At 48.0% G+C, this 21,340-nt stretch overlaps 1 protein-coding gene across 1 annotated transcript in view; it reads right to left on the reverse strand.

Annotated features, from left to right (window-relative positions):
• Positions 1 to 20,247, reverse strand: part of LOC137423461 (uncharacterized) — a 97,867-nt gene extending 77,620 nt beyond the window's left edge. The window contains exons 1-4 of the mRNA XM_078773575.1: positions 20,166 to 20,247; positions 16,883 to 16,951; positions 15,300 to 15,371; positions 10,759 to 10,830 (exon numbers count right to left, since the gene is read on the reverse strand). Coding sequence (XP_078629701.1) covers positions 10,759 to 10,830; positions 15,300 to 15,371; positions 16,883 to 16,951; positions 20,166 to 20,247 — 295 coding nt within the window. The remainder of the gene's footprint in view (positions 1 to 10,758; positions 10,831 to 15,299; positions 15,372 to 16,882; positions 16,952 to 20,165) is intronic.
• Between the last annotated feature and the right edge of the window lie 1,093 nt (positions 20,248 to 21,340).

Consider the following 21,340-nt stretch of genomic DNA (forward strand, 5'->3'; position numbering starts at 1 on the left):
CGAATGCCTAACCCTGCTTTTTGCTTCATGAGCGCAGGGTAATAATCAGTCAGAACCACTAATAAGAGCAAATCAGAGATGGGGCCAACCTACATCATTCAGTGAGATAAGGGGCCGACCTGCTTCATTACCCTGTGCTCGTGTAGCAAAAAGCGGGGTTAAGCAATCGGTTACGTACGTACGTGTGCTGTATGTGTGCCGTGTGCCTTACGTGTGCCATGTGCACTGTCTGCATTTTAAAAATTCATTTTCTCGACAACCGTCGATTTCGATTTGATTGACATGAAATTTTACCTCAGGAGCACCTGTGGATTTTTTTGCTGATAATTATGACGTCATAGGCCACATTGTATGGACGTCATCTTGGAAAAACGTTACACCACTATATCTCCCAAACCGCTTAATGGAAAAAAATTGAAACATGGCTCATTGTCAAGTACTGTCAAGTAGTGTCATGGGGAACAAGATATGTTGATGGTGATGTCATAGGTTCCTCCATTATGACGTCATAATTCGACAAGTACAACGCTTGATCTGATCAGTATGGAAAAAAAAAATTCTCTGCAACTGTTCGTGTAATGACCACAAAATTTTCAGAATATGAGCGGCTCCTCCTGTAGAATTGTTCTAATGATAATTATGACATCATTGGTCACGTGGTACAGGCGCCATCTTGGAAAAAAATCGAAAGAAGTTGCACCTCTATATCTCCGAAACCACTCCATGGAAAAAATTGAAATACAGCTCAATGTCAAGCACTCCCCTTGGGGGAATAAGATATGTTAATGATGATGTCATCAGTACCGTAATAATGACGTCATAATTCGGCAAGTACAACGCTTGATTCGATCAGTATAAAAAAAATTCTCAACAATTCTTGGACCGATTGGCAAAATTTTCACCATAGGTGCGTCTCCTCCTGTAGAATATTTTAATGATAATCATGATGTCATAGTTCAGCGGTAAAGGTGCCATATTGCAAAAACCGAAAAACTTTGCCCCTCCATATCTCCGACCCCGCTCCATGGAAAAAAAATTGAAACATGGCTCATTGTCAAGTACTCCCCATTACATGGGGAATAAGATATGTTCATGATGACGACATTGGCGCCTTCATTATGACGTCATAAATTGACAGGGACGACGCTTCGTCAGATCATTTTGAAATTTATTGACCGTGATCGACGCAACAATTATATCAGAGAATATAAATTTATATCACGGGGTCTGGCAGCCATATTGGATCAAAGGAACAAAAAATACCTTCAAAAACAAAAGATTTCACTCACACCAAGTTGACTGCACAGGGTAAGTATTCTTTGACTACGATCTAGTTTAGTCAGATAAGGTGCCGACCTGCTTCGTTCAGTCAGAGATGGGGCCGACCGGCTTCGTTCAGTAAGAGATGGTGCCGACCGGCTTCGTTCAGTCAGATGGGGCCAACCTGCTTCCTTCAGTCATATGGGGCTGACCTGCTTTGTTCAGTCAGATGGGGCCGACCTGTTTCGTTCAGTCATATGGGGCCGACCTGCTTCGATCAGTCAGATGGGGCCGACCTGCTTCGTTCAGTCAGATGGGGCCGACCTGCTTCGTTCAGTCAGATGGGGCCGACCTGCTTCGTTCAGTCAGATGGGGCCGACCTGCTTCGTTCAGTCAGATGGGGCCGACCTGCTTCGTTCAGTCAGATGGGGCCGACCTGCTTCGTTCAGTCAGATGGGGCCGACCTGCTTCGTTCAGTCAGATGGGGCCGACCTGCTTCGTTCAGTCAGATGGGGCCAAACTGCTTCGTTCAGTCAGATGGGGCCGACCTGCTTCGTTCAGTCAGATGGGGCCGACCTGTTTCATTCAGTCAGATGGGGCTGACCTGCTTCATTCAGTCAGATGGGGCCGACCTGCTTCATTCAGTCAGATGGAGCCGACCTGCTTTATTCAGTCCGATGGGGCCGACCTGCTTCATTCGGTTAGATGGGGCGAACCTGCTTCATTCAGTCAGATGGAGCCGACATGCTTCATTGTCAGATGGGGCCGACCCATTTCATTCAATCAGATAAGGGGCCAACCTGCTTCATTCAGTCAGAAATGTGGCCGACCTTCTTCGTTCAGTCAGATAAGGGGTCCACCTACTTTATTCAGTCAGATAAGGGGCCAACCTGCTTCATTCAGTCAGAGACGGGGCCAACATGCTTCATTCAGTCAGAGATGGGGCCGACCTGCTTCATTCAGTCAGAGACGGGGCCAACCTGCTTCATTCAGTCAGAGATGGGGCCGACCTGCTTCATTCAGTCAGAGATGGGGCCGACCTGCTTTATTCGGTCAGAGATGGAGCCGACCTGTTTCATTCAGTGAGATAAGGGACCAACCTGCTTCATTCAGTCAGATAAGGGGCCAACCTGCTTCATTCAGTCAGAAATGGGGCCGACCTCCTTCGTTCAGTTGGACAAGGGGCCGACCTTCTTCGTTCAGTCAGATAAGGGTTCGATCTGCTGCATTCAGTTAGACAAGGGGCCGACCTGCTTCATTCAGTCAGATAAGGGGCCAACCTGCTTCATTCAGTCAGATAAGGGGCCAACCTGCTTCATTCAGTCAGATAAAAGGCAGACCTGCTTCATTCAGTCAGATAAGAGGCCGACCTGCTACATTCAGTCAGATAAGAGGCCGACCTGCTTCATTCAGGTTAGACAAAGTGCTGACCTGCTTCATTCAGTCAGATGAAGGGTCAACCTGCTTCATTCAGTCAGATAAGGGGAACACCTGCTTCTTTCAGTCAGTTAAGTCAGATAAGGCACCAACCTGCTTTATTCTGTCAGAGATGGGGCCAACCTGCTTCATTCAGCCAGAGATTAGGATGACTTGCTACATTCAGATTGGGACAATTGGTTTCATTCAGACAAAAATGGGGGGCTATTTACCTCAATCAGCCAATCATAGATCAGGGCAATTAGCATTATCAGATGAGCGGTATAGAGTGCCATATGATCAGATTTGAAACCACAACAAGCTAAATAAACTCCCAAAAAATAAGTAAACATGGAATGATCAGTAATGTATCAAAATGCCAAGGCCTGATCGAGTTGGCAATGAGTCCACCATTACCATGTCCTGGCAGATTCAAAGCAAAACCAATCACACTCAGACCACTTTGTGCCTCAATGCCAAAACATGCTGGCACAGGCAGAGCACATATTACATAGAAGGCAAGCATTTCCTGCCCAAGTACAGCACTCAGCACGCCTCGACACGTGCACCGCCACAACCATTTCATTCGATCCTATCCGGCTGAAGATTCAACCAGGATAGTATAATCAATATTAAGAAATGGTGCATCGGGCGAATTAGCAAACGCAGCGTGCAGCAATTGCAAAACACAGTAGCAGCAATGCATCGCAAATAAAAAATAAAAAATATGCGAGACTAAAAATCCCTTTTTAAAGAAAGCTTCCGCAAAGCCATGCGTTGCCAGAGCCCTCTCAATATCCAGCTCCTGGCCTTCGTGTGCTTGCACAAAGCCAAATCGGACGACTAGGTTTAGATCAAAATATCCAAATATAGGACCGCAAGCGCACTACGCAACAGCTGTTGCACAACCGAGGCACACACGGCCACCTTGCGACCAAAGCGCCAATCGTCGCACCGTGCGGTTCCATCCAGGCAGAAAAAAGCGGCACGTTACTTGCACCACTAATCCACGTCACGTTTGTGCTTCCCTTCCCCTCCCTCCTCCGAACAGCACTGCTCGAAAACGCAGATGCGATCTTTCATTCCTTCACCCCCCCCCCCCCCCCCCCAAAACGCGAAGATAGTTATGAGTGCATGGCCATGGGCAGCATAGGAGAATGTGTGGTAGTCACGAGGACAAGATTTTGCCCGACCTATTACTCATGTAATAACGAGGTGCAGCACTCAACATACTCGGCCATTATGGCCGATTCCATTGAAACTATACAAGGCCTACGAAGTTACTTGTATACAAGAAAACTGCTGCCTTCTTCATCATTTTACATGGCTGACCACACCTCGCTCACAATTCTTGTCACCTGCCTCTGCAGGAACGGTCTCGGAACCGGTCCCTGCTGGCGCCGGTAAGAAAAGCCGACTTGACGATGACAATGTTTGATGGAAGGGTAAATGTCATTGCCCGTTTACATTTACAATATAGTATACAGTGCGTGTTTGACCCACTTACAACTGTCCAGTCCAGGTACATCCTCTCCATTGTAGTAAGGTAAGGTGAGCATCATCACCACTCTCTCATCCAAATCACCAAGCGCTACCAACTTCTCAGGTCAAACAGCTCGTCAAAATAGAACGACCATAATCTTCTGGCCTCCTGTGCCTCAAGATCACAACCAGTGTTCAGAAATGCTTCACAATGCACAACTGAATCGTACAAGTTACGCTGCCATTAATTCTGGCAAAAGATGGGCGATTACTTTTCAAACACGCTTCGATTTGAGGGTACACGTGCCCAAATAGAAAAGGAAACTGTGCAAGCAGATGATAATAGCCTAGGGAAATAAAAAATAAACAAACTAGAGACAAACGGTGCAATACCTAACCCGAATAGTGAGTGCACCCTCTTATATTGCAATGGTCGCTTAAAAGCAGCGGTAACCGCAGTCTGAGGTTGTTGACGGAGGTACAGACAGCATCACTACGACCTCTCCATTGCGTGCCGCCATAATCACTCGTGGACCCGTCTCAGACGTAATGGAGCTGTTGCTCTCGCCTTACCAGGGCATCCATAGTGTTCCTGTGGCATCCAACGCATCTACAAACAGCTCACTGGGACATTCCGAATTATTGATGACCTTCGTTGAGATGGAGCCGTGGCATCGCTGTGTAAATGTTTCTTCTGTCGCTCCTTGAAGAAGCCATTGGCCCAAACATAGCCTTTGATAGAACATGGGTACCTGAGGTGTGCGTGCAGCAAACATCACACGATGTCATGCATGTACAATTGCATCATGTGTCATCAGTTGATGGATTCAGATTTGTCTGGTGCGGCAGATCTACCAAAAGTGATTGCTGGCGGGCTGTTAAGATCAAGCATGTTTTGAGTTGTCATGTGCACAGTTTCCTCGTATTGGGGTTGAGGGCGACGCTCAGTGCACCTTGTATTACACCGCCAATAAAATTCAGTTTGAAACAAATAAATAAATCCACTGCCTAGTCCAAATAATGCAATACTTATCCAAATCAAAACTCATTTTCGAAGTTAGAGATGGTAAATAATAACGTTGTACTGTTGCCATAATCATGTACATACAAGCCTTTGCTAACGACCACCTGCACAGAGCGATTACCTGCTCATAACGACCACTTTGGGTTAGTACATTAAGTTTTTAGTCCATGAAAATGTGTACACTGACAGCAGACATTTTGATGAACCCTGACCCCTCTCAACCCCACAGTTCACACTGACCTATGGTCACTTGCGAAGCAGTGACGTTGTCAATCACATGTCGTCTGCAGCATTGAATGACCAAGCACTGCTTTGAATAGTAGTTAAATATTAGTTAAAACAATTCAGTGTTAGATCAACATTCCAGTTGGAAGCCGACATTGTATCGATGTTGGTGAATTGGAAAACACCAGCGCAAGGTTGTGCTGTTTCCTCGGTGAGGCTCGATTAAACCCACAGCTGTGATTGAGGAACAGCAAGTTTCATTTATTCCCACGTAACACCGTTAGTACCACCATATATAACACCACCAGGCTATAATGTAATCACTGAAGTCGAAGTACCTCAAAAGACATCCGGGAAGCACAATTAATGGCACGGAGAAGGATAAGACTTTTACTGGGACAGATCCCATGAAAGAAATCAAGATGCTCGACACCCTGGATTGGCAAAGGCTGTCTGGGATGACGTGGAGCAATCTACAATGTAGAAGCGCTTCTCCCAGTGTTCAGAAATGTCGATAATAAGAGAATGTGGAAATGTGCATTTTCATTAATGGCATTTCTATGCCATTAACCTTACCATGGATCTTTCGTATCATACAATCTATCTCTACATCAAAGGAAGGTGCAAAGCGCCCCTCCCTTTATATAAGGGATCATTTCTCTGTATGCAGCTTCAACATGGGGACTGAAAATACGGCTTCTACTGGATGAAATTGGCTGCAAATTTCAGAAGTAAATGCTTTGTACGTCGAGATAATATGTTTCAAATTTCAGCAACGTCCATTTATGCATTCTTGAGTTTTATTTAGAAAACCCTCTAAATCACGTTGCTGTCCGTCCGTCCAAAATGTGTTGGTGCTCATATCTCAAGGACTATACATTGAAACGAGCTGAAACTTCGAATATACATCGGCCAATAGGTCCAGTTAATGGCTTTCGAAACAAATTCCACCTAAGTGCTATAGTTTTTGCTTTAAAATTAAATATATATACGGTATATATATATATATATATATTATAGATATATATTGTTGCGCAACTGTGATTAACACCACAGTTACGGATGGCCGATTTGCGAGACTTTAACTCCCGAGGCGAACACTCAATGGCGGACTCAAGTTCAACACAAACGCGCGGAATGGCGGGACACAGCGAAGGCACCGCAGCCTTACCTATTAAAATCAAACACCCAGGAAAACTGCGTTCAGATATATATACAGAAAATAATATAAGGATTTATTAAATCAAAGCAAAGACAGTGAAAAAGCCGCGCCGGTAAATCTAATACCTCTAAATCGGGACGTCCCCACACGACTGACAGCAAACACGATACGAGGGAGGTTAATACGAAAATAACAAGTCACGTCGTGTACAGTGTACGCGGAGCCCGGGCTTATCTGTCTCCGTCGTCTTCTTGTGACACGGCCGCGCTCAGCCGCCACCAGGTCCTTCGCTCCAAGCTCCACGAGGCCCCGCTGCAAGCACCACGCGTCCGACGCGTGGCCAGCAGCTTCACACGAGGACGATCTCCACCAGGCCCGTGCACCAATGGTTCACGTAGGGCTCGACTTGCTTTTGGGAGTGCTGGCAGCCAAGTGCCAACTGCCAACTGCAACGAACTGCGCCGAACTCCCTGTGCTCCGTGTGTCGCCGTCTATCGCCGTGTCCAACTCTTGTGCCAACTCTCTCTTGCCGTGTGTGTCCAACTGGTCTGTTCAGTGCCAACAACTCAACTCGACTGCACTGCCCGCGTCTGCTCAGAGAGACTCAACTCAACTGCGTGTGTAACCAGAGCGACTGCCACGAACTCAACTGCTCGTCTGTCTCCGTATCTGCCTCAAAAAGCCACGAAATGGCGTCCGACCGTCGCCTATATTGGTGGCCGATGACGTCACATTGGCGCACTCCTCAGCCAATCATAGCCGCCCAACTCGCCCAGGTCACGCCCTCTGCGGCATGCGACTCCTAACATCTCTGGTCCGCGACCCCGCGGTCGTTGTGTAACACGTGCCAGGCGAGGTTGGTAGGCCTTTGAGGTGCGAACGGCGGCGGCCAACCGTGGCGGTGTTTTTGGCCTGGTTTCCTGTCTATTTATTACGAAGTCCATGTCAGGGAAAGGGAATTATTTAATGTTGCGCTAAGGACCTAACTAATGTTTGCGTGGTTTGCAGTGCCATAATGGACAAAGGTTTGACTACCAGGTGAGACTCACAGGGGCGTTACCTTTAATCCCTCACTATTTAACACTCGGACCTCCAGGTAGATCCACAATCATACATCTTACCCCGACAAACGCCTAAACATCGAGAACTTATTACATGTAGAGTCCCTGTCACGACAGCCGAATACCTACCTATTCAGATCTACCTAGCTCTAGATATTGCTCTACCAAATTCATAACAATATTATAGATATATATTATATATATATATATAGATATATATTATATATATATATATATATATATATATATATATATATATATACATATACATATATATATATATACTGTATATATACATAAATAAATATATATAAACACACACATATATATATATATATGTGTGTGTGTGTATGTATATATATATATATACACACTTTATCTGACATGCTGGCCCAATGGCCTAATGGCCCAATGGATAAAGCATCAGACTCCTAAGCTGGGGATTGTGGGTTGGAATCCCATCTGGGTTGAATATTTTTTCCCCTTACGTTTTCAAGTCTTTTATATCGTCTTGAATCATGAACAAATGAACATCTTGTACAATGAGGAAATTACTTTTTATTCATATTTAAAACGTAAATATTCTTAAACCTGAATTTCAACGTCATTATGAATATTGTACCACATCAAATTGCTTATTGTATGGAAATCAAGGGAGGAGGCACAAAGCGCCCCTTCCTTTTTTTGAGACGGTTCTCTGTATGCAACTTTAACATGGGGACTGAAAATTCGTTTCTCGGCTTCTGCTGGTATATTGTATATATAAATATGTATACGTACACAGTTTATACCCCTTTAAAAATTTTTTATTTATTTCTTCTAATTTATTGGCTCAATGAGCTAATGGATAAAGCATCAGACTCCCAAGCTGGTGATTGTGGGTTCAAATCCAGTCTGGGTTGAATATTTTTTTCCCCTTACTTTTTCCAAGTCTTTTATATCATCTTCAATAAAGTCTTGTACGATGAACAAATGCATTTTGTTCGTATTTAAAATGAATCTTGTGAAAATTTGATTCATACAGCTACATGAAGAAGTAAATGTATTTTATTTGCCAGATGTAGGTAGGGCGTCCCTTTATATTAACTTTTCTAGAGCATTACTTGGTTCCTCCTCAGAACACAAGGGTAGTCCAGCATGCACACGAGATTTTTTGAATGCCCCTATATTTTGTATTGTTTGGCATTTTCTACAAGCTATGGAATGTCCCTTCTTTTCTATACTTTGCCACATGGCACATACCCTTATATAAAAGGGCCTTTTCTATGCCCCTGGCATTTTACCCAAGAATACAGGTAGCGGACAAAAAAATGGAAACAGCTGGGTAAATGAGGGATAAATAACGGCTTACACACAGGTGTGGCCCATGTGTTAATTAGGCAAATAACATTCCAGCATGCTTAGGGTCATATATAGCAATGTGACGCAGGCCTCGTTGCCTATTATAATTGTGGCTAGAATGTCTGCAAGAGAACCTCCAATGCCCCCATTCACAGAGCAAGTGTAGTCGCCCAATGGTTTGATGAGCATGACACTGATGTTACTTATGTTACGTATGTTACTTATGTTACTGATGTTATGTCATGGCCTTCTTAAACACCAGATCTAAACCCAATCGAGCATTTATGGGATGTTCTGGAACGACGCCCGAGATCGTTTTCCACTTCCATCAAACAGGTGTGTGCTGATTGACTTTCTCATGGAAGAATGGTGCCGCATCCTTCTTGCAGAATTCCAGACGCTGGTGGACTCAATACTATGGCACGTACAAGCCGCAGGTGGTGGCCCAACACTCTATTAAGTGACTTTACATTGGTGTGTTCATATTTATTTTTGGCCACTACCTGTACATAATAGGTTCATACTGTCTGTCTATCTCACCCAGAAACATAGAAATGCTCCTTGGAGAAAAAAAAAATCTTAAACAAAAAAAAGTTGCTTCAAATTCAACCGAACCGAAGGGAAAATTATCATTTTTGCAATGACACAGAAATTGAACCCAAGTGGTGTTACAGGTAACAGACTGCTGCCTCGATCACTTCTGTAAAAAAAAAACATTTTCTTTGCTCTTAAGAAATAAACAACCATTTTTTTTTTTTAGCTCTTTCAACCAGTGCAAGAATAAACTTCAGGCTTCCTTTTTTCTTCTTCTTTTTATATCGTGGTAGTTTAACCACGGGCTTTTACTTGTACAAAATACTGTATAATATAACATCATACAATATAATAAAAGTCGAGCAATTATATAAGAATAGTGATCAAATCTTGGATGCTCTGGTCTCCAATACTGGTCCCAAGATTAGTCTTTATAAACTTGTTTGACCATTCAAGTATTATGCAAGAAGTAAAAACAATGTTTGTGGAAAAGGAGTAAAAAAAATTAGATTTTTTTTTTCTCTTTCTTTTGGAAAACGAAAGCCACCACAAATTCAGGAAAGCTCGTCACAAAACCGCAAAATCTCTCAAAACCAAAAAAAGGTTTCTCAGCCACCGTGGGGGGCTTTTGCCATGCCAAAAACCAAGCTGGCCGTCCCTGGCACCACTCAAGGCGGGTGAACTGATGCAAGGCAGTCCGACTACGTTCAGGTTAGATTTTTGTGCCAAAGAGAGGTGGTGGTCACGAAATTCAATAATAATTCTCAGTTTGAGGCAAAAAGCATCACTGGATGCTTAGCAAAGGCCCAGGTATGCATTGTGTTGTGTGGTTAATGGTGGCGATTTACAGATCAAAGTCCAACGGTTACACAAAACAAATGGGAATCAAAAACAAAAATCAAAATAGGACAGACGCATACACACACATATAGGTACACACCATCGTGATCTTGCACATAATAGCGAATTAGGTCACTTAAGTCTTTCGCTGAGAAATGTCACGCAGAAAATGTGTCCGACAGCACAGGAAGCAATTTGAAAATCAAATATATTTGGGATGTCTCAAATGACAACGCTTTGATCAAAAATCCCTCGATCAATCCATCAAGGAAAGGCAGCATATCCGTGCATTACACAGGAGCGAAAAGCAGAGGCATGAGGAAAATGCACTTCCACCGCTAATCGGTCGATATAACATGGAAATGATGCATGGTGGTTAAGAGCAAAAGAGAAGGCACTTCTCTCGATCTCACCTTCGGCAATATCATCATCAATGGCTCCTTTCACCTGTGCCAGACACCACTGCGCATCGTTCCCACACAGTCCTGCGTGCGGCAGCATACACCGGGGCAAAGAGCACAAGGACATGCCAATGAGAAAGGCATGGAGTGGTACCTCCTCTCACAGCACCAACAGCCCCTCAAAGAGTGTGGGGGTTGGAGGTGGGGGAGGGGTGGGAGATTAGGTGAGGTAGGATGGTGGGGTGAAAGGGTGGGGAGGGATTGTTGAGCGAGGGAAGACTGGAGAGGGGTGTGTTGGCAAGTGTGTGAGGGGTGGGGAGGGATGGGTTTAGCGAGAGAGGTAGAGGTGGGGTTGGGAGGGGAGGGTTGAGCAAGTGAGGTAGAGTTGGGGTGAGGAAGGGAGGATTTAGCGAGTGAGGTAGAGGTGGGGTGGGGAGGGGAAGTTTTAGCAAGTGAGGTGGAGGTGGGGAGGGGAGGGGAGGGTTTAGCTAGCGAAGTAGGGCTGGGGAGGATTTAATGAGCGAAGTAGGGATGGGGAGGATTTAATGAGCGAAGTAGGGGTGGGGAGAGTTTAGCAAGCGAGGTAGGGGTGCGGAGGGGGGGGGGGTGGAGGATTTGGTGAGTGAGGGAGAAGTAGTTGGTGAGAGAGGGAGGGGTGGGAAGTGAGGGTGTGTGAGGAGGTGGCGTGGGGGGGGGGGTTAGCAAGGGAGCAGTGTGGGGGTTTAAAGAACGAGTGGTGTGGAGGTTTAGGCGAGCGAGCGGTGTGGGGGTTTAGTGAGCGAGCGGTGTGGGGGTTTAGCGAGCGAGCGGTGTGGGGGTTTACCGAGCGAGCGGTGTGGGGGTTTAGCGAGTGAGTGGTGTGGGGTTTAGGAAACAAGTGGTGTGGGGTTTAGTGAGCGAGCGGTGTGGGGGTTTAGCGAGCGAGGGGTGTGAGGGTTTAGCGAGTGAGTGCTGTGGGGTTTAGGAAACAAGTGGTGTGGGGTTTAGTGAGCGAGCGGTGTGGGGGTTTAGCGAGCGAGCGGTGTGGGGGTTTAGCGAGCGAGTGGTGTGGGGGTTTAGCGACCAAGTGGTGTGGGGGTTCAGCAAGCAAGTGGTGTGGTGGTTTAGCGAGCAAGCGGTATGGTGTGGGGGTTAGCGAGCAAGCGGTGTGGCTGGGGGGATGGGGGGGGGGGGGTAAGCAGGCGATTGAGTGGTGTGGGGTGGGGGTTTAGTGAGCGATTGAACGGTGTGACATGGGGTGGGGAGGGAGGGTGAAGCGAGTGATGTCGTGGTGCAGGGGGTTAAGCAAATGATTGAGAGCTGCGAGGGGTTAAGCGGGCGATGGAGTGGTGCGGGGGATTAAGTGAGCGATGGAGCAGTATGGGGGGTTAAGCAAGTGATTGAGCAGTGTGCGGAGGAGGTGTTAAGCGAGCGGTTGAGCGGTGCTGGGGGGGGGGGGGGGGGGTAGTTAAGCAAGTGATGAAGCGGTGTGGGAGGGGGGATTAAGCGAACGATCAAGCAATGTAGGGGGGCAAAGCAAGCTAAGGTCCGTGACGAAAGCCAGTGTCCATGAGGAAAGCCGGAGCATTGTTGAGGAATGTGAGAGGGCTAGTGAGGCATGTGGGAGGGTTGGTGAAGCATGTGGGAGGGTTGGTGAGACATGTGGGAGGGTTGGTGAGACATGTGGGAGGGTTGGTGAGACATGTGGGAGGGTTGGTGAGGCATGTGGGAGGGTTAGTGATGCATGTGGGAGTGTCGCTGAGGAAAATGGGAGAGTTCGTAAGGAAAGTTGGAGGGTTTGTATGGAGAGTGGGATGGTTGGGAAGAGAGTGGGAGGGTCTGTGAGGAAAGTGGGAGGGTCCATGAGGAAGGTGAGATAGTTAGTGAGGAAGGTGAAATTGTCCGTGAGGAAGGTGGGAGGGTCCGTGAGGAAAGTGGGAGGGTCCGTGAGGAAAGTGGGAGGGTCCGTGAGGAAAGTGGGAGGGTCCGTGAGGAAAGTGGGAGGGTCCGTGAGGAACGTGGGAGGGTCCGTGAGGAAAGTGGGAGGGTCTGTGAAGAAAGTGGAGGGTCGGTGAAGAAAGTGGAATGGCCGACGAGGAAAGTGGGAGACGGTAAAGAAAGTGAGGGGTCAGTGAGGAAAGTGGGAGGGTCGGTGAGGAAAGTGGGAGGGTTGGTGAGGAAAGTGGGAGGATCGGTGAGGAAAGTGGGAGGGTTGATGAGGAAAGTGGGAGGGTCAGTGAGGAAAATGGGAGGATCGGTGAGGAAAGTGGGAGGATCGGTGAGGAAAGTGGGAGGATCTGTGAGGAAAGTGGGAGGATCGGTGAGGAAAGTGGGAGGGTCGGTGAGGAAAGTGGGAGGGTCCGTGAGGAAAGTGTGAGGTTGTGAGGAAAGTGGGAGGGTCGGTGAGGAATGTGGGAGGGTCAGTGAGGACCATGGGATGGTCCGTGAGGGAAGTGGGAGGCTTGGTGAGGAATGCGGGAGGGTCGGTGAAGAAAGTGGGAAGGTGGTGAGGACAGTGGGAGGATCAGCAAATAAAGTGGGGGTGAGGAAAGTGGGAGGGTCAGTGAGGAAAGTGGGAGGGGTGGTGAGGAAAGTGAGAGGATCGGTGAGGAATGTGGGAGGGTCAGTGAGGACCACGGGATGGTCCGTGAGGGAAGTGGGAGGGTTGGTGAGAAAGGTGGGAGGGTCAATGAGGAAGGTGGGATGGTCCGTGAGGAAGGTGGGATGGTCCGTGAGGAAGGTGGGATGGTCCGTGAGGAAGGCGGGAGGGTCCGTGGGGAAGGCGGGAGGGTCCGTGAGGAAGGCGGGAGGGTCCGTGAGGAAGGTGGGAGGGTCGGTGAGGAAAGTGGGAGGGTTGGTAAGGCATGTGGGAGGGTTAGTGAGGCATGTGGGAGGGTTCGTAAGGAAAGTTGGAGGGTTTGTATGGAGAGTGGGATGGTTGGTAAGAAAGGGGGAGGGTTTGTGAGGAAGGTGGGAGGGTCAGTGAGGAAGGTGGGATGGTCAGTGAGGAAGGTGGGATGGTCAGTGAGGAAGGTGGGATGGTCAGTGAGGAAGGTGGGAGGTCCGTGAGGAAGGTGGGGGTCCGTGAGGAAGGTGGGGGGTCCGTGAGGAAGGTGGGAGGGTCGGTGAGGAAGATGGGAGGGTCGGTGAGGAAGATGGGAGGGTCGGTGAGGTGAGTGGGAGGGTCTATGAGGAAAGTGGAAGGGGTGGTGAAGAAAGTGGAGGGTCGGTGAAGAAAGTGGGATGGCCGGCGAGGAAAGTGGGAGGTCGGTGAGGAAAGTGGGAGGGTCTGTGAGGAAAGTGGGAGGGTCTGTGAGGAATGTGGGAGCGTCTGTGAGGAAAGTGGGAGGGTCGGTGAGGAAAGTGGAAGGGGCGGTGAAGAAAGTGGGAGGGGTGGTGAGGAAAGTGAGAGGGTCGGTAAATAAAGTGGGGGTGGTGTGGAAAGTGGGAGGGTCGGTAAAGAAAGTTGGGGGGACAGTGAGAAAAGTGGGAGGAGTGATGAGGAAAGTGGGAGGTGCGGTGAGGAAAGTGGGAGGTGCGGTGAGGAAAGTGGGAGGTGCGGTGAGGAAAGTGGGAGGTACGGTGAGAAAAGTGGGAGGTGTGGTGAGAAAAGTGGGAGGTGTGGTGAGAAAAGTGGGAGGTGTGGTGAGAAAAGTGGCAGGGTCGGTGAGGAAAGTGGGAGGATCGGTGAGGAAAGTGGGAGGATCGGTGAGGAAAGTGGGAGGATCGGTGAGGAAAGTGGGTGGGTCGGTGAGGGAAGTGGGTGGGTCGGTGAGGGAAGTGGGAGGGTCGGTGAGGGAAGTGGGAGGGTCGGTGAGGGAAGTGGGAGGGTCGGTGAGGGAAGTGGGAGGGTCGGTGAGGGAAGTGGGAGGGTGGTGAGGAAAGTGGGAGGGTGGTGAGGAAAGTGGGTGGGTGATGAGGAAAGTGGTAGGGTCGGTGAGGAAAGTGAGGGGGTCGGTGAGGAGGGTGGGAGGGTCGGTGAGGAGAAGTGGGAGGGTCGGTGAGGAAAGTGGGAGGGTCGGTCAGGAAAGTGGGAGGGTCGGTCAGGTAAGTGGGAGGGTCGGTCAGGAAAGTGGGAGGGTGGTGAGGAAAGTGGGAGGGTGGTGAGGAAAGTGGGTGGGTGATGAGGAAAGTGGTAGGGTCGGTGAGGAAAGTGAGGGGGTCGGTGAGGAGGGTGGGAGGGTCGGTGAGGAGAAGTGGGAGGGTCGGTGAGGAAAGTGGGGGTGAGGAAAGTGGGAGGATCTGTGAGGAAAGAGGGAGGAGTGGTGAGGAAAGTGGGAGGGTCGGTAAAGAAAGCGAGGGGGTCGGTGAGGAGGGTGGGAGGGTCGGTGAGGAGAAGTGGGAGGGTCGGTGAGGAAAGTGGGGGTGAGGAAAGTGGGAGGATCTGTGAGGAAAGAGGGAGGAGTGGTGAAGAAAGAGGGAGGAGTGGTGAGGAAAGTGGGGGTGAGGAAAGCGGGAGGGTCGGTGAGGAAAGTGGGAGGGGTGGTGGGGAAAGTGGGGAGGGGGTCGGTGCGGAATGCGGGAGGGTCGGTAAAGTGGGAGGGATAGGGATGGTGAGGAGGGAAGGGGCTAACCATCAAAAGTTAAAGTACTCGCAGAGTCGAGGTGAGATGACACTGGAGCAAAGTACAAGTCGAGTGCTGAAGCTGCAATGAAGGAACCTTTGTCATGTAAATAGATATTTATGGTGAAGATAAAAGAACCTACACTCCTACAGCTGCAGCAAAAACGCACTGCAGGGGCAAAGGCGGGAGGAGCAGCCAGGTGATTACAGCCCATCCTTGTCCGACCTCACCCATTCATACCGATCCCAGCATTAATGAGGACACTTCCCACACAACCCGAACCCAAACAAACAAGCACGAACCCATTAAACCCCAACCTCCGCCCCAGCTATTTACCGGGGCCTAAGACTAAGAGTGTCGCCGCCACCACGCCCGTCCCGTCCGTCGAAAGCGAAGAGCAACAACTCATGGTGAACCGGACCGGCTTCAGGAGTGGAGGGACCGACTGCATTTTGGGAAGGGGGGAGGGATGTGGGATGCCAGGGAAGGCCGCAGAGAAGGAGAAATGAAAAATATATATCGAATTAGAAAAGGGAGGAATTTTGAACAGCAGAGGATGCCCCCCGCCCCCCTCTACCCCGGGTGTGGTCCCGCACCTGTACGTGCTGCCAACACCCGCTGGGCGACCCGAAAGCCCCTTCTCTAACACAATGGAGGGATGTCCAAAAGGACACCAAGTCAACTACTACTACAACTACGACTACTTTACCCTACAACGAGTACTCCCCTAACGTAGCGATGCAATCTCATGATTAAATGAATAATCCAACACCAACCTGGTTATGCATGAAAAGGTTCAATCATTTGCTTCCTCAACTTAACGCCCGACGAGTCCGAGAGGGAGGCTCGGCCCGGCCCGGCCCGGCTTGTTAACGAATAATGGCGTTCACGTGTCCAGTCCGACTACGGGGCCCAAGTGCCCATTCTGAGAGAGCGCGACGTACGAGCTAAGGGCGACCGGTGCGCGGAGCCGTGTTGGACGGGTTAGGGTTGGTTATCGAGCTCCTCGACCCACCATGCTTGTCCCTGCACACGCCGGCTTTCCCTGCCCGACTGGGCCTCATCCCCCTCGGCTCGTAAAGTTTAGCCGGACGCGTCGTCGCCCTGCGGACTCCCTCCAAGAACGGGCCCCGCAGTTAGCCCGGCCAAGCGGTTTAAAGTCCCGACTCGCCTCGCTATCCGTGCGTGCAGCTCGTCACACAAGCCAAGATGCGGGCCTTACCCGCCATGGCGCCGCGCCGCCGAGCAGCCCGCCCACCTCCTTCTCCCCCGCCTCCACCTCCTTCTCCTCCCTCCTCCTCCGGTTACAGCACAACTGCACTGCTCCCTCACGCACGACCTGTGTCAACCTCAACTCAACTTTCCCTCCATTTCCTCAAAGTCCCTTCTTTACATTCGTCCCTGTGTTTCCCGATATAATTACGGTGTCACCATTTACCTGTACATTTAACCTTTACCTTTACTCCCAAGTGTGCCCTCTCCTCCGTTTTCCCTTCATAGCACGACATCTTTATTTATCTCTTCCTATCTTTTGCTTTAACTGTCTCTCTCTTTTCCACTACCTTCACCAAACCCTGCAATCCTTCCCCCACCTTCAGCTCCCGTTCTTCCTTTACCCCAACACGCACAACTCTTCGATTTGTTGTTCGAGACAAGAACACCTCACACCCTCCCCTGACACCGCTAATTTCTGAGGTATCGTGCCCTGCAACGAAGTTCGTGTTCGATCAAAAAGCATGAGATGTTCACTTTTATGATTTCTGTTCAACAACGTTCAAATTCAAGAGTCAAGACCGATGACCGAAGTCGCTCGGTTCAAGACGAGAGGAAACCACGCCCAGCGAGCAGTCGTAACCCCACCCCAAAATTGTAGCTCCGCCTCACTCAGGGCGTGGCCTGTGGTTTAATATATACAATCATTCTGCCAGCTAGGCCAGACGGCCGATGCCAACCTTCACAAACTTCATTCTGGTCGTAAGATAGATCTTGATTTTTTAATATATATATATATATATATATACGTATGGCGACAAGTAGGTGGTATAAAATCGTCTTTTTAATGCGATTAATCCTGGCGTACTCAACATGGTGCACTGCATAGCAAGAGTCGTAAAATATATGCATTACAAATAAATTAGTAAACGATTGACAAATCGACACAGCACATGGACTTGAACCCGCGATTCGAAAATCATGAGCCAGATGCTCAGTTGGGAACACTAAAGCGGCACGCCTGAAGCTTCTTCTTCATTTGAATGCAGCTCAACGCTGCGGTGGAGCGCCATTGGCTGAGGGCGCGGATGTGCCGCTGATGCAATGTCCTCTGCTGGTTAAGGCAGGAATCTATAATTTGGCCATGATGCCGGCGATACCTCACGTGCATCGAATTTCACCTCCCTGCGCCTTGTATTTATTATTATTTTAAAAAACGCTTCTGTACACCGCCCTTGAGGCTCAGTTAGGAAGCCACCGTCTACACTCCCAATAGAAGAGACATTATTACTCTTTTATGGAAAATGTTTTTCGAGTTTGTTCTATCCTCAAAAAATAGATTGTAGTGAACAAACATTCAAGGTAAAAGATTAGCCTTTAAAACCTACATTATGAAGGGCACCGTTATCTGTACAAACACACAAACTGCCATTGTGTTTTATATGGGAGAGGTAGATGACCCTCGACATATTGAGGGATTCTTGACACGGTTTATGTCGTCATGATGAAGGTGTACTTGTCGGGACGTCAGATAACCCGATTAACTCTGCTTTTGCACCTGCAGCTCCTGGACCTTTACACCTGAGAAGGTTCTTTCAACCCTCAATTTCGATTTTGCAACTTGACTGGAGGGCATCGGCACACGTGTCCAAAAACTGCTATGGTGCACATCTTCTCTCTGCCCTTTTCACCTTGTCATTTGCACTAGGTCATCTTTCATCTGCTTGGAAATCCACAAACATCACTGCATTACACAAAAAGGTGCAAAAACGGATCCCCTCAACTACAGACCGATCAGCTTACTTCCAATAATCAGCAAGGCCATGGATGGAATCCATCATCTCAGTTGATATGAAATCCTTCCTTTTTCTCGAACAACCTCATCTCGGATCACCAATTTGGATTCACACGAGGTCATTCCGCCTTGAACATGATGCTTCTACTCACCCAACAATGCATGGAGACCCTCATTGTCTGATATGAGATGAGGGCCGTCTCTCTGGACATATTGTGCTTTTGATAAAGGCTGGCTTCCTGCTTTACTCTCCAAACTCTGTTTATGGAATCCAAGGCTAACTCCACACATGGCTTACTGACTTCCTCAACTTCAGTAGCCAACGTGTGACTCTCAACGGAATCCTTTCATGTCCTCTCCCTGTCAAGGCTGGAGTACCCCAAGGTTGTGTTCTGGGACCAGTCCTATTGCTGATCTTCATCAATGATCTCTCTGACTCTGGAAAATGCTCTATATTTTTGCTGATGATTCCACCCTTTGCCGTGACATCCCTCACCCAGCAGATAAGCAGATTGCAGCTTCTTTCCTCTCTTCAGACCTTGACAAAATCACAAGCTGGTCCAACACTTGGAATATGTCTTTCAATCCTGACAAACGTCACACTCTCACGATCTATCTCCAAAAGGACCATCTGACAAACCCTGCGATGTACTTTCTTAACAACACTCTCGTGTACGTTCAGCCATTCAAACTCATGGGTCTCACCATCAGCCATGATCTTTTTTGGGCAAACCACATTTTAAGGTTGGCCTCCAAAGCCAGCTGCCGACTGGGCATCCTCCATCGTACAAAGTCCTTCCTTGGCTAACCTGAACTCCTATCCACCGACAAGACCTTAATCCGCAGCTTGATGTAGTACTGCCCTCCCCTCTGGTGTGGCTCCCCTGCTTACATCTTGCTTGGCTTGATGCCGTGGAAACCAAGGCCTACAAGATTATTGGAATCTCCCTCGTTGAAGCTGAGCCGATGGGACTTTGTCAGGTCGGTGGTCTCTATGCCTTCTACTGCCACCCTTCTGGTCTTGCACCCTCTGCTCCTTCCATGCCATGCCCCCATGGTTCCTGCAGGGCTCATGTGGTCCACCATCAACCCCCTTCTGGTGAAACTCCCAAAATCCATGATTACTGCTCAAATCCACTCATCCATGCCCCTTTTTTCTGGGACATCTGGGAGCCTGGTCGGATTTGAGAAAATGACGTCACAATATCAAGCTTTTGCGTTCATGAGGCGACCAAAAATTTGGGGTAGGGGGAACTAAAATGCTTATAACGCCACAACCATACATGATATAACTGCAAACTACCATTCAAAATTTTTGTTTTTATTCACTCTACATGTGACAATATGTAATTATCTGATTATTATGCAAATTTGCTGTCCAGAGGTCAAAAGGTCATGGAAATCTGGGGTTGCTTAAAATCTGACCCACCGGAAGAAAAATGTGAGTTACAGGCTGCCTGTACTACTTGAGAATGTTTGCTGGCTGTCAGAGGTTGCCAAGACATATCCCTATCACATGATATGCATTGTATAAGAATTAACCCTTTTGTAACGTAAACATCAACTTTGATAAATGGTGCTATTTCAGACATGTCAGAAATTCCAGTTTTTCCATCGTCTAAGTGTACATTATTCATACCATACAGGTTGGTGAAAATGCAGTGAAACCTTCAAATATTGGGACACATTTATCACACTTGCGACTCATTTGGAAAACCTCATCAGAAGTGACAGGGAAGGAAATTGGGATTTACATCTTCAGACTGTGCAAGCATTGCTTCCAATTTTCATGGCTTTTGACTCAACCAACTACATCAGGTGGGGTTCCCTCTATCTTGAGGACATGCGCAAACTCCCACAAACAGCACCTGAGATCCACATAGCATTCCAAGAGGGCACTTTTGCCGTAAAGAGGACACCTGGGACTTTTAGAGCAACTGGAGCAGACATGGCGCTGGAGCAAACGATAAATAGGTCCAAGAAAGGCACCTCGGGGATAATAGGCAGCACAAAGAAGAAGAAATACGTTGCAATGTGGGACATAATCTACCATGAGATGCTGGCAATTAGTAATCTTTTCAGAGAACTAAGTGGAGTTACAACCCAGTACCAGCAAGATGTAAACAACTCCTTCAGCAAATATGAGACTGAAACCGGGGAAAGAAACGTCCAAGCAATTCTAACTGTTATTGAAAACAAGGAGAATCCTTTCAGGAAAGATGCCACACAGCAAATACTTCACAATATAATGACACCGGAAGTAATGACTGACGAAATCTGGAATCAGCTGCTTCAGGTAAAAGCAATTGGGACCGCAGCCTATGAGAAACTACGTAAAGAACGGTTTGTTGAACGACTGTTCAGGCCGTCGGCTCAAATATTTCGGACCATTCACAGAACAAATCTGAAAACTTTCAAGAGTATCCGCGCACTCCCAAAAGGACAAGAGGCTTCAGGAAAGTCACAAACACAGAGGGAAGATAAACATAGGCAGCGTGTCATTGAAATTGCCCGTGCCCGAGGGAGATCCATGACAGACCTTCTAGAATATGACTTGACGTCATCTTCTTCGCTTTTTGACAGCCAGGGTCTTATGTCAAAGAGCACCAAAAGTGACCTGATGAATGAGATTGCAAAGAAATATTCAATTGATGTTCTGGATGATCAAAAGACATGCAGGTTGGGTATATAGCGGATGTCATGGCTAATGTAAGGAAGATGACTGCCAAAGAATTTACTAACTTCGGTGAATTTAGTGGAGGCATTGTAGACTACATACAGAGATCTGCAAAGGGAGCTGATCGAATAGATTATATCTTTGATTCATACTTTGACATTTCAATCAAAAACTCGGAAAGAAAGCGACGAGAAACCATCTCTCCGATTGAACTGAATGCAATCAGTGAAGATACACCTTTACCAGTTCAGATGGTGCGGTTCTGGCCAGCCAACAGGAACAAGCATAATCTTGAGATTTTACTGCACCAGACAGCCATAAAGCATGCGCGAGAGACCCCTTCAAGCCTGAAGGTATTTGTGAGTG

The sequence above is a fragment of the Myxine glutinosa genome, chromosome 3 (genome assembly GCF_964187855.1).
Source record: "Myxine glutinosa chromosome 3, kmMyxGlut1.1, whole genome shotgun sequence".
Taxonomy (NCBI): domain Eukaryota; kingdom Metazoa; phylum Chordata; class Myxini; order Myxiniformes; family Myxinidae; genus Myxine; species Myxine glutinosa.